The sequence below is a fragment of the Acartia tonsa genome, chromosome 4 (genome assembly GCF_053477335.1).
Source record: "Acartia tonsa isolate MP-2025a chromosome 4, ASM5347733v1, whole genome shotgun sequence".
Classification (NCBI taxonomy): domain Eukaryota; kingdom Metazoa; phylum Arthropoda; class Copepoda; order Calanoida; family Acartiidae; genus Acartia; species Acartia tonsa.
In genome coordinates this window covers 41361560-41374296 of record NC_137263.1, presented here as the reverse complement: position 1 = coordinate 41374296, position 12737 = coordinate 41361560, and the positions used below count along the sequence as shown (strand labels likewise).

At 30.2% G+C, this 12737-nt stretch overlaps 1 protein-coding gene across 1 annotated transcript; it reads right to left on the bottom strand.

Annotated features, from left to right (window-relative positions):
* Positions 1-4965: 4965 nt before the first annotated feature.
* Positions 4966-11318, bottom strand: LOC145317230 (protein obstructor-E-like). The gene is made up of 5 exons (XM_080158212.1): positions 11164-11318; positions 6926-7117; positions 6369-6450; positions 5706-6059; positions 4966-5237 (listed from the first exon to the last, which is right to left on the bottom strand). The coding sequence occupies exons 1-5, from the start codon at positions 11234-11236 to the stop codon at positions 5159-5161; spliced, it is 780 nt and encodes a 259-aa protein (XP_080014338.1). The 5' UTR covers positions 11237-11318; the 3' UTR covers positions 4966-5158.
* Between the last annotated feature and the right edge of the window lie 1419 nt (positions 11319-12737).

Genomic DNA, 12737 nt, shown 5'->3' with positions numbered 1-12737 from the left:
CCCATCATGAAAAAAATACCCCATCTCAAATTTTGACACCCCATGTGCATAAATGGCTTTCTTATGTAAATCTGAGTTACCACAGTCAAGCAACTAGGCCTCTATCTCTTACGGTTCTCAAGATATAAGCACTTGAAGCTACCCCATCATGAAAAAATGACCCCATATTAATTTTTGGACCTCCATGTGTGATTTTTGTTCCCCATATTTTATATACTTACCCCATATGTAATATTTTACCCCTATAACTCATAGTTTATTACCACCAAGCTTTGTTTTAAACATTGAAAATTACAGGGACCAAAATTTAAGATGGGGTACAAAATCAAATGATGCCGGGGGGGGGGGGTTTATTTTGACAGATGGCGGGGGGGGGGGGTTTATTTTTTCGTATGGGGTAGAATCTCACTCCTCAACTGGGATGGTGCCTGAAAAACATTTATTAGAATTATAAAGATATAAATCTTAGGCTTTACAAAAATTTAAATTAAAAAATATATTTTGGATATCTAGGGATTAAATATAGTAAATTTTGTTGGGAAAATTTGGTTTGTTTCCGATGATCGGGAGATTAAAAGAATGGTCGTTTTTATGAAAATATTTTATTAAAATGACTCAACTTTTTGCTGTAAGTGTAAAGCAAATATAATAGATCTTTGGTTTTTAAACAAATGAATTCTTAAATGTTATTGATTCTAGAGATTTAAACAATTTTTCTTTTGTCACTATATCTGCATAAACACAGCGGTATTTGGTTAATGATTTTATGAAATAAACCAAACTTTTTCATTACATTTTAAAGAAAGTTCAAAGACAAATATTAATAAAGATATATTACAAAAATATTTTCTAAGTATCATTTTTTTTGTTTTTATCTGCAAGCGAAGAAATGGTTTATTTTCTCTTAGTTTAATTGATGCACAAATTTTAACATTACTTTCATGCGGAAATACTCTTTGCATTTTAAACTGATTTTTTTCTAACTTAGTTGAACTTTTAAGGCATTATACTTTGAAAATTACTTTAAAAATACGAAAAGGTAAACGAAAATGCATTTTGAAAAATTAAATTCGCGATCACTTTAAACTATGATAGTAATCACACCTACCCTTAACCCAGGTGTTTAAAAAACAGAGATGGATTCTTAAAAAAATTTGCCCCACTAATCGGTTAGTGGGGCAAATTGTGCTCGAGAAAAATCCTCCAAAATCACATAAAAAATCTACAAAAATTAAATAAAATTATAGAAGGGTTATTAACATAAGATTTTATTTAATTTATGTAGATTTTTAATGTGATTTTGGAGGATTTTTCTTGAAAACAATTTTGCCCAACTAACCGAATAGTGGGGCAAATTTTTTTTAAGAATCCACCTCTGGTTTACAGTAAATATTAGCCATAAAATAATTGAAAATAGGTCTTAGTATAAATTACATTAGGAATCTCTCAAATTCATAAATTATTTTATTACAATGCTTCTTTTGAGTAATAACTAATTTAGATAATTTATTTTCATGATCGTATCTCATAAAAATTAGGTGTCATCTTAACAAAGTATATTTGTTGGAAAATTTTTACCTTCAATATACACAGTTTTTTTCATTGTAACCAATCCTTTGCCTTAGGATTTTTAATAGCTTAGACACTTAACAAAGTTTTCTACAAAGCATAATCATTACATATTCAAGATAAGTAACACAATCTATACATCTTGATTTAATTAAAACTAGATACATGTTTACAAAAAAAAAATATTAAAGCATGGTTGAGCTTTGTATGTCTTCAATATTCTCAATAATGTTCATTAATGATCAGTTTTTGTTCGGGAAGGGTGTGTTTTACTTATATCTATAAATATTTTGAAACATTTATTACATATAAACATAAATATATCAGGATTATATTCAGGGTGGCCATTTATCTTTTTCATATCAATTTTATTTGATTATAAAACATGAATATTAAATGCTTTGCTAAAGTCTTAAATGACACATTTAAATTTATTAGAAAATGGTTAGGTTAAATTTAAGAAATTCACACAATTCTTTTGATAGTCATGTATTTTATAAGATGTTAATCAGGGGTAGCTATTCTAGCCAACAATTCTACAAAAAATCACGGAACCCATCAAAGTAACTGGTGGTATATTTTGTTTTTGTCATGTAACTGAAAAGAGGTAGGAAAAAAGGGTAGGAAAAGGGGAAGGGGGTTGTTGGAAATTTTCCTTTGGAGTTGTTTGTCAGAATATTATTCCCTTTTCCCTGGATGCTAATATGTATAAATCTGTTAGTCAACAGGAGAAGATATAAATGATAATTTTAACATCTGGAACTTTTTAATGCTTTCAACCATTACAGAAATATAATAAACCTATGAATATATATTTTATATGAAGATAAATCATTTTTGCTGTCAAACCTTTTAAAAAGTAATGTCTACACCGCACTAGCTTCTAGGGTATATTATTATATTAAGTAAGAGATGGTTTTACTTACAAACATAAGCTATTTCTCTTGAGGAGTTATGCAAAAATAAGAATAGATAAAAACCTGTCCTTGGCACATGTGTAGCTTCTCTAATTCAAATCAGTGTCAAAATCTTGATAAGGGAACAAACATACAAAAACTTCTTTTATTAAAGAATAATTTTAAATAACAATTTGTTCTTGTGATATTTAAAATGAAACTAATGCTATAAATACCTTTAAATCCAAAAAGAGTTCAATGATCGAGGATTATATAGACAGTCAATACTTTAAGTTTACTACTATGGACGAAATGAAAGACCGTAATTTTAAGGTAGGTTCGCTTCTAAAAAACTAACTTTATAAAATAGAAGAATTTGCAATTGTGAAATATATGAATGGTCTGAAATAAATTTCAAACTACATAAATGCAACTGCACTTCGAGTAGCTGAAGTCTGGACAAAGGTATTTTTTAAAAACTGCTAAAAATTATATTTCAAAAAGAAAATGTCTGTTAGTTGAAAATATGTCACATATAATTTAATAGATAAAGTTTATCATTTTGTTATTAAATATTAATTAGAAATTTAGAATAGTTGTTTATCGCATCGAATTATAGACAGCTTTCCGCGGGTATCAAAATTGTATTAATCGTATGATTTTTATTGTATATTTTTTCTAAAATTATCTGTAAAACGATACTATATAAAATTGTTAACTATAGCGGAAAACCGTTTCTAATCCAGCGGATGTTAATCGGTTTCAAAGCCATACAGGAAAAAAAATCTGGGACATATCTTTTTAGCTATTTTGTAATTTTTGCTGAACCAAATTGTAACCATAGGGGAAATATATAAAGCAGATGTACTATTATTAGAATTAGGTATCCCTACGTTTCCACCAATTTTAACATTAGGTAATATAATGATTGATTTAGTTAGACTTATTGTTTTTTATAAGAATAGAAACTTTAATTATAATATAATTTCCAGAATTGCTATTAATATCTGCTAGATTAGAACTGGTACAAAGCCATACTTAAAAATATGTATTGTATCATATTTTCTACGGATATATAAATAAAAATTACTAATAATACCGATTCTTCGTTTTAACATTGATGTGGAACAATGTCCAAATGTTTGGACACCCTGTAGATGCTTATTCCTGATATTATTCGCATTTATCACTTACCCCACTTTAGTTTATTAAATTATTCTCCTCTGTCTTTTCTAACATCAATTTATAGAGGCTGAATAATAGATAACCAATCTTATATCACTTATAGAAAATCTTTGTGTTCCATTTTAGTAGACTTAATTTTTCTTTGTTTAATACTTTTAAATATTGAATTAATAGCCTCTGCCTTTTTAAAAAAAAAATCTCCTATAATATTTTGAAAAAATCATCTCATTCTTTTGTAAAAATCTTATGTTATAAGTATCTTTCTGAAGATTGCAATAAAACTTTAAATTAAAGATAAATAAAATTGAAGGAAAAAAGCGTTGTTTTACTATAAAATAACACCAATAATAGATTTACAATATGTTAATTCAATTGCTTTTGTAGCATATCTCTTAAACGGAGAACTAAATCAGTTAGTGTGTAAAGAGATCTTAAAGGGCAAACAAAATAAACTTATCACTAAATATTGGTTATCTGTATAGTCGAGAAAAACTGAGACATTAATATCTTATATGACCCAAAAGTGATGATTATTTATCTATATTTTTTACATCTCTTATCTGCAATACACTTATTCCATTATAACCTTTGTTTTTACTTTTTATAGAAAGATCATTTATAACAATAGATAGTCTGTTTTGTTGCAAGTTCATTATTAATATTAACAAACTTTCATTATTTTAGCTTTTAGATAAGAAGATCAATTTATCTTGTATTGTCTTTTCTCTAAATTCATTCTCTTCCGTTAAAAAAACCTGTTATTCTTAGATAGCAAATATGTTATGACTTCAATGGGTTTAGTCGACTGTAAAAGCTAGGTGGTAATAGCTGATATAATATTTATATGTTGGGTTGATATATATGCCAAAGGCATAAGATTTGACATGGAAGATATGTCAGAGATTTTAACCTGATTAAAAACAGGAATTCCATTTTTATTAATTCCCTCTTATTTCAGTTGGCGATTAGGCGAATTGCCAGGACTAATCGATGATAGGCTAATTTAGGGTCTGATTTTGTTCATATTTTTTTTACATACGGGTTAAAAATATATAAACAATTATTTTCACTAAAAATGTAGGTACTACCTGATTAAGATATTTTCAAAATAAAATATTAATTAATTCTTTGTGTTTATTTACCCTTGTACTTTTTAAACTTGCGTACATTTTCAGCCTCCAGGGCAACCTTCCAAATTTTGTTTTATTTTTAAATTTTAAAAATGATTATATATTTTTAAACTCGATATTTCAGTAAAGATTTTAGCCACATATAGGTCTAACAAAGAATAATTAAATAAGAATTCATATTACAATTTTGTTTATAATAATTTAATGATTAAAAAAGTATGAATCCTACTTCATATAATAATTAATAATATCACATTATTTATAGTTTAGTACGAATAATAATAATAATAAAAACTAGCCCATCCATAGTGACACTATAAATATTAGAATGTATGGCTGGGTATCTGGACATCTAGATGTCTCTTGATGTCTGGATGATTACTTGGATGGGCAGGAACAGTCTGTGTTGCAGCTGTCAGGGCACTGAGAGTTGGAGCCGCAGTCGTACCAACATTTACTAAAATTAAATTAATTATAGAGTGGGTACATTACTTATTAAAGTAAAATTATTTAATTGTTAATTTTTTTTTATGATTTTAACGACAATAGGCGCTGCATGTTAAACAGAGTTTAAGGGTGAGATATAAAGGGATAAGACAATTGACGATAAATTCATATACACCTTCAATGATGATAAACAAAATTACCCTTTATTATATATCAAAATTGTTATTTGAAAGGTTTGGACACTTCTATGTTGTTTAAAACTATTCTATAAAACTTTTTGAGCCAACGAATAAGATAGCATGGTTGATGATTTTTATTATGCTGCTGAACTTAACAGTTTGATATTTATTTCATTTTAGTGAGTTATGACCTTATGAACGGATGTATTCTTATTAAATCTTTTTTTAAACAATCCCATTAAGTTATATGAAGAAGTATAATTATTATGAAATAGCCAAGCTGTGGAAAAAAAACTTACCAATCATCAGGACCCTCCTCGGACACAACACACTTGTTGATTCTGTGATCAAAGACCTGGGTCTCGGGGCAGCCCTGCTCGTTCAGGTCTTTGGAGAAGTAGCAGATCAGGTACTTGCGGCAGGAGGTGGGGTGAGGGAAACTGGGGTGGGCCAGGGGCTGACCGTTGGGTCCCAGGGTGTCGCCCTCGGGACAGCTGAAGCCCTCGATCTCCTCCTTTTCGGTGACAGGGTCGCACTTCTTGGCGAATGAGGAGGCCTGCTCCTCTCTGACACAGGTACCCTGGGCCTCGTCGAAGACTAGGGGTGGGGGGCACTCGTAGGCGTGGGGGTAGCCGTGCACACAGTTGTAGTACCTTTTTAAGAAAATTGTTAAATTTTAATTTTATTATTTTCTAAACTTTTTTCCACAAATATTTAAAAATTTCTTTCATTAAGTTAGTTTGGCAATTTCCCTCAAAGTGCCTTGTCGATCATAGGATCCCCTTATCTTCATGTTAGTTAGTTAGTATTTCGTTTGATTTTTTATTACTTTAAGTCAGGTTAAGTTATTTTATATTAGGTACTATAATACTTATTTGATGTAATAAAGTAAGGAGATTCCTGGATTAATTTTTGACTAGCGAAATATGAACACTTGTTAAGAATTTAAAAATCAAACTTACTTGTTGCAAACATTAGGTTCCTCGTGATTGAAGAAACCATTGGCTCTGTAGCACTTGGGGTCTAGTCCGGGCTCAGGCTCCTCTGAAAAGTAATGTTCGTCAAAAATCTAATATAACTATAAGAAATATGGGAAAAGTCTTTGCAGTTAATTCAAAAAAAGGATAACAAGTATCGAAACACAAAAGATGATAGATTGTAACATGACTGAGAGTCCAACGGACCAAGTAAATTAAACACTTAATGTTCATTGGTATAGAAAATATTTTAAAAAAATAGCCGTCCATCATAAATAGAAGCCGAGATAATCCAATTTCTCCTACAGTGTGACATTCTGACGGGCATGCGAAATGTTTGACAAAGAGAATCATAGAAGCTACACTGCTAAAAAAGAGTTAACTGTAAAGAAGAGATAATTTTGTAAAATCTACGATTTTTCGTCAATGTTTGTTTGCTTGTGCCAATGAAATAATGAGAGTCTCGCTCCAGCTGCGCAATATTTGCTATTCCATTCTACTTCTTAATTTCTGCTTTTTGAGAGAGAAAAAAAGTTACTTACGGACAAATTCTCTGGCACCACAGTTAACATTGAAAGGATAATCACAAAGCTCGCTGTTGGGATCAGAGGCCTCGAACAGAAGACCGTCGGGACAGAACTTGGTCTCTGGAATGTCGTTGACACACTCGTAGTACTTGTCGCACTGCTCGGGGTCGGGGAAGAACCCGTTTACCTCAGGACATCTGAACTCAGCTGAAATAGATTAAATGTTAGAAATTTTAAAGAATCGAAATGTCTCATGTTTCAAAATGAATACATAATTAGTATAGGGATTAAAGAAAGGGATTATGTCACCCGAAGAAAACTTTTTCTCGCCAAATTTTATTCCAATATTAATGAGTAATAATATTAATAAAAGTATATTTTAAAAACAGGGATTTTTTCTTAATATACTAAAAAATTTGGTTTATGTACTATTTCTATGCTGTGGACATTGAGGTCCTTGTTAGTGACAATAATCCTAATTAATGAGATGTGCTTTGTTTCTTATCCTTTGGCCACCATTATGCTATTATGGTATTGCCAATTTTATTTGCATTGTCCTTTAATTTTTTTTGCACAACTTGACATTTTAAATAACATTTTATGTCAAGAAAGGGATATGTAAATCGGCATATTTTTTCATCTTTAACCTGTGAAGTATTATTTCTAACAAATGAGTATTTTCAAATTGTTGAAAAGTTAGGAATACAATATTTTTTTTACAGATAAGTTTTATGAAGTTTCTTAATATATTAATTTCTTTTTAAAACTTAATCCATGCAAAAACTTACAGAATATTGTTTTTTTTTGCTCATTTGTTTCTCCCTTTTTGTCTAGTATTGATTACAGATGACAGGTGCCTTGTTTTTAAAGGGCCTGATTTACTGTTATTTTAATTATGTACAACAATTAGTCAAGTGCAATTATTTGTTTAGAAAAACAAGAATGTCAACATTAAATTATGTTCCAAAGTAGCACAGCAAAAATAATTTTATATCAGTTAAACTGAAAAAAAGAAAATTTATTTGTATAAAAAGACTGTTTTTAAGATTTAATCTAAGGATAGTTTCAGGCCATTTTTTAAACATTCCCTGTTCCTTCAAATATAGAGTCTCTAATGCTAGAGGCGCAGCCAATAATATGCTGAAATATAATAAGCCTTTGTTTATTATTTACTTATAATATAGGCATTAAGGTTTAAGGATAAATATATCTAAAATGATTTAACTTTACTATGCTAATGATAAAATTTAAAAAAAAAATCTTTGAATATTGACATATCAAGATAATACTAAATATTTTCCGTATAATAAAGATAATCCTCATAACCAACTAAAGATAAATAGTTAGGTTGCTTTTTATACATTGTATAGTTTAAGAAAAGGTGAAAAATATAACAACAAAAAGTCCTTAAATTTTCCTGTAAAGCTTTTTATAGTGCCTATAAAAATTTACGCCATACTGGCCTTCCAATGGTCAATTACAATATATTGGCTTGCCATTGGTAATTTAGTCTGTGTATTGGCCTATCATTGGTCATTTGTATTTTTTTATAGGCACAATAAAAACATTCTTTTCCTGATATTATTTATAAAAAAAATCTTTGGCTAGTTTTCTTAGGAATGACCTTTCTGTCAATATGGTTTAAATTCTAATAAGATGTTAATCCATGTTAAATCCAATGTGTACTTTGTCTGTGTTTATCTGTCTAATCTAACATGAAAATAGGAAGACAAACACCAAGTAGACCAAGAAAGTATGATGAATAGTTTTAAAAATACATTGAAATTGCCAATAAAATGTTGCTTCTAAAAAGCTGGTCTTTAATAATTTTGTTTGCTAGTTTTAGTTTGTAAACCTTTTAAAAAATATTAATAAAACTCGAGAAAAACACAAAAAAAATTATTGTACAAAATTGGACCCTGAATTAACCTTCCACCGAAAATATATATCTGGGATAAAAAAATGCATATCTCTAAAGGTTAATCCAATTCTTACAAACACATACACACACAAAATACACATATGCGCACACACACATACCCACACAATATTTTTCCGAACTGGAAAATCAGGAAGCTAAAACAAACTTGTTCAAATTATTATCTAAAATGACAGGCAACACTTTTATAGAATAAAGGGTCAGAGTGAATAACTTTGGCTACTTTTATCAGGCATTAAAGAAATATCTATCAATAGTAAGATGCTAAAAGATACATTTTGAATTAAATGTTGAATATACAAAACTGCCCAAGCCAATGAGGGCAACAAAATATTTAATAATGATTTCTGTCAATGTTGAGTGGGTTAAAATTAAGTAATACCTTTGTTACTTTAAAATAACACACTGAATTTGCAGATTTTTCATTGTTATGTACAATGCCTCATAATCATTTTGTTTAATTAAAAAGTTAAAAATTTCTAAAAAACAATTAAAATTAAAGCTCTATTAGAGCTAATAGATTAAAAAATTAAAACTCATTACAGGACAAAAAAATATATAAGAAAATTTATTTGTCAGTCAAAACTACAGTTTGGGAAAAATATTCTATGCATCTTATTGTAATGTAAAAAAATGTCTGCAATATAAAGAATTGGTCGCAGCTTTGAAGGAAACTTTATTTATATTTTAAGATGGCGTTAGACAATTTTCCTACACTCCCCCGTCCTCCCCTACAGGATAGGGGGAAAGCAATTAGTTATTGATAAAGCAACCATAGAAACTTCAAACTATCATTCTTAAACTCTGGCTTATAGTGACTTACCCCTATAAAATCAAGGATGACAACATCCATACAAGTGAAGATATAACAGACAAAAAACGAACATGATCATTTATTATGTTACGGCACGTTTTGAATTCAATATTTTTTTTTATAAATCTGAACAAGAGGGTAAATCTGTTGCCAAAAACTTATATTGCATAATGCTTAATCGAAACATACTTACATTTTAATTCCTAAATATAGAGACACTTGGCTTACTACATTGTACCAAATCGTGCAAGAATCTATGTTCCAAAAATCAAGTGAATAGGATAACCTAATCATAAAAAAAGCTTAAATATCATCATGATTGAAAAAGACTTTCTAAATTGAACATACCAATCATGCAAAGTATAAAAACGATAGAACTTAGTTGTATCATGCGTAAATTCAGAGCTATTCGTTACGTCGCACTGACCCTAAATGTAGAAAAGCTACGCCTTTTTAAAACCCCAAAAAATGAATTTTGTATAATAATGTGGCGCCTATTTGGGGGTAACCTTGAATTTTCCATAGCTAGAGATCAACATCTATATCATATTTCATACAAAATCTCAGCAGGCGAGATTTAATTTATCAAATTCATCAAGAAATATCTTTTAAGTTTAATAGAATTTATATAAAATATGTTCTCTAGAAATATATATTTAGAAGAATTAAAAAAACGTTTTTAATTTTGATTTACCATTGACAAAATAAGCCGAAATAAAAGGTATTAAACTACATTGTCGTTAAAAATAACCAAACTATTTAAGTTTTATATGTTTAATAGTTGAAATTGCAGTCATTCTAGCTTATCAGCTCAACCTGACAAATGGGCATAGTAAAGTTAAATAATGACTACGTCTAAAAGCTAAAATCATGGATCTAAAGGTATAATACAATGGCCGATAAATTCATGTACATCCCCAATGATGATAACTACTTAAAGTTAACCTATACAATTGGTGGTTGAAATGTTTAAACATTTACTTAATGAACCAATTAATCAATATGAATATTCCATATTAGTTCCAAAAGCATAAGAAAACGTTATTATAAAATTTTTGTTACTAGTGCAATGTCCCCTCCCTCCTTGAGTTATAATACAAACCTTTATTGCAAAAAATAAGAAAGTAAGGATGTACAGGGAAATGGGTAAAATTTTGCTAACTTTTACTTCCGCCCCCCATAAAGTCTGATTTTCCCCCGAATTCCCCATCCGACCTACACACCTTCCCTTTCACCTTTAGTCATGGAGACATAGGTTCATGGATAGGAAAATGGATGAAGAATTATCACCTCCCCCCCCCCCCCATTTCTGATGATATTTTGCCTTCACCCTTCTTGCATAGATTTCATGTACATAATATACGCCTTTCTTTAACCTTAGGTCACTAAATTTCTTTCTTCAAAATTGAAATTTTTGTTTTCAACGATAAACATTTGTTATTGATTAATTAAAAAATTCATTGGCAATTATTTTAAAAAAATGGTGCAATAAAAGTTTACCTAAATCATAATCTTGTGCCAGAGAGCTGGCGGCCACCAGAAGGACCAGGAGGCTGCAGGATACCAGGGACATCACTGCCTTCACGTACAAACTTTGACTGACACACAGACCAGGCAGTAGGTGCTGAGTAAAAATGTGGTTGTGGTGGGTAGTGGGGCTGTTGTGAGTGTTGTGGTGGACAGGGGACAGACTGTGGTGGGCAGGTCAGGGGGCTGTGGTAGGATCACCACAGGGGTGAGGAGGGGGATCATGTTAGGATCATAGTCGGGGCATTTATGACCCTAAGTGTTCATAAAATGCCGCATAAAAAATGTCTTACTTCTTTCCACAAGAAAACTTTTTTTTTCTGTCTCAAGATTATACAAAAATATCTCTTAACGCTTATCTCTTATGACATTACATTTTATTATTTTTAGTGCATGTAAACCTCTTTCTTAGATGGTTTCTATGAAATAACATAGGCTCTTCATATGTTAAGGGAAGGGATATATAGGGCAGGGTAAACTTTACCTATTTCAAGAGCTCATACAATGTAAATAAATTGAATTATAGAAAAATAGCCCCCCCGCCCAAAAAAAAAGAAAAAAAATTTTTATCCTTAGATTTTGTTATAAGAAATTCTTTTTAAAAATTAGGGGAGTAGGGGTTTCACCCTCTACTTCACTTCTACAATAGTATTAGTATATTAGAGTCTTGTTATTAATTGCAATTTAAATCCTAAGATATATTACGACGTTTAACCTCATTTAATAGGGTATAACAATTTATTACACTCTGAGATTAAATTTTTTCATATGAAAATATGATTTGCTGGTTTGATTGTTGCACATATCTTGGTGTGTGTATTTGTGTGTGGTTTTTATGTGTTTGTGATTGTGTAAGAAAGAAAATAACATAAGTGTGTGTGTGTGTGTATGTGTGTTTAGATCTATGTGTGTGAATATGTGTGCGTAAGACGCATGGTTCCGGAACAATGGGTGGCATTCTGTGTGTCTGTGGGATTTCTGTGTGTATGTTTGTGTGTGATTCTGTGTGTGCGTTTGTGCTCGCCCAACATCATTTCTATATTATTTCCTAACCAACTTTCACCTTACTTAAACTTATTTCATCCTTTTTAAAATGCAAAGCTTTTCTATGATTGGGCCAGTCGGTTCATTGATACGTACGTAACAGATAGCTCCGATAGTTAATTTAGGTATTCTAATCGATATTAAACTTTTCATGATTCATTTACGGATCCGCAGCAACTCTATAATGATTTACAGAAAGTCCGTACGTCCATCAAACATATAACTATCCTATCAACTTGATTGTTTGGAAAGCTGATTCCTAGGATGACGAGGCAGGCATTTAAAATCTAGTCTTTAAAAGTAAGTATGTCCATATAAAGCAAACGCTATTTAAGCAATAATAGCATAGAATTTCCATTGAGCCAAATAATATTCTGTTCCAACAGCGTAATAAATCTCTACATCATTTTTGATATTTGTTTGTCCGTCAGTATGGGTAGTTAAGCTTCACTTTTATGAATGTTTTTATCCTTGGCATTATATCTTCATAGTACAAAATTAAC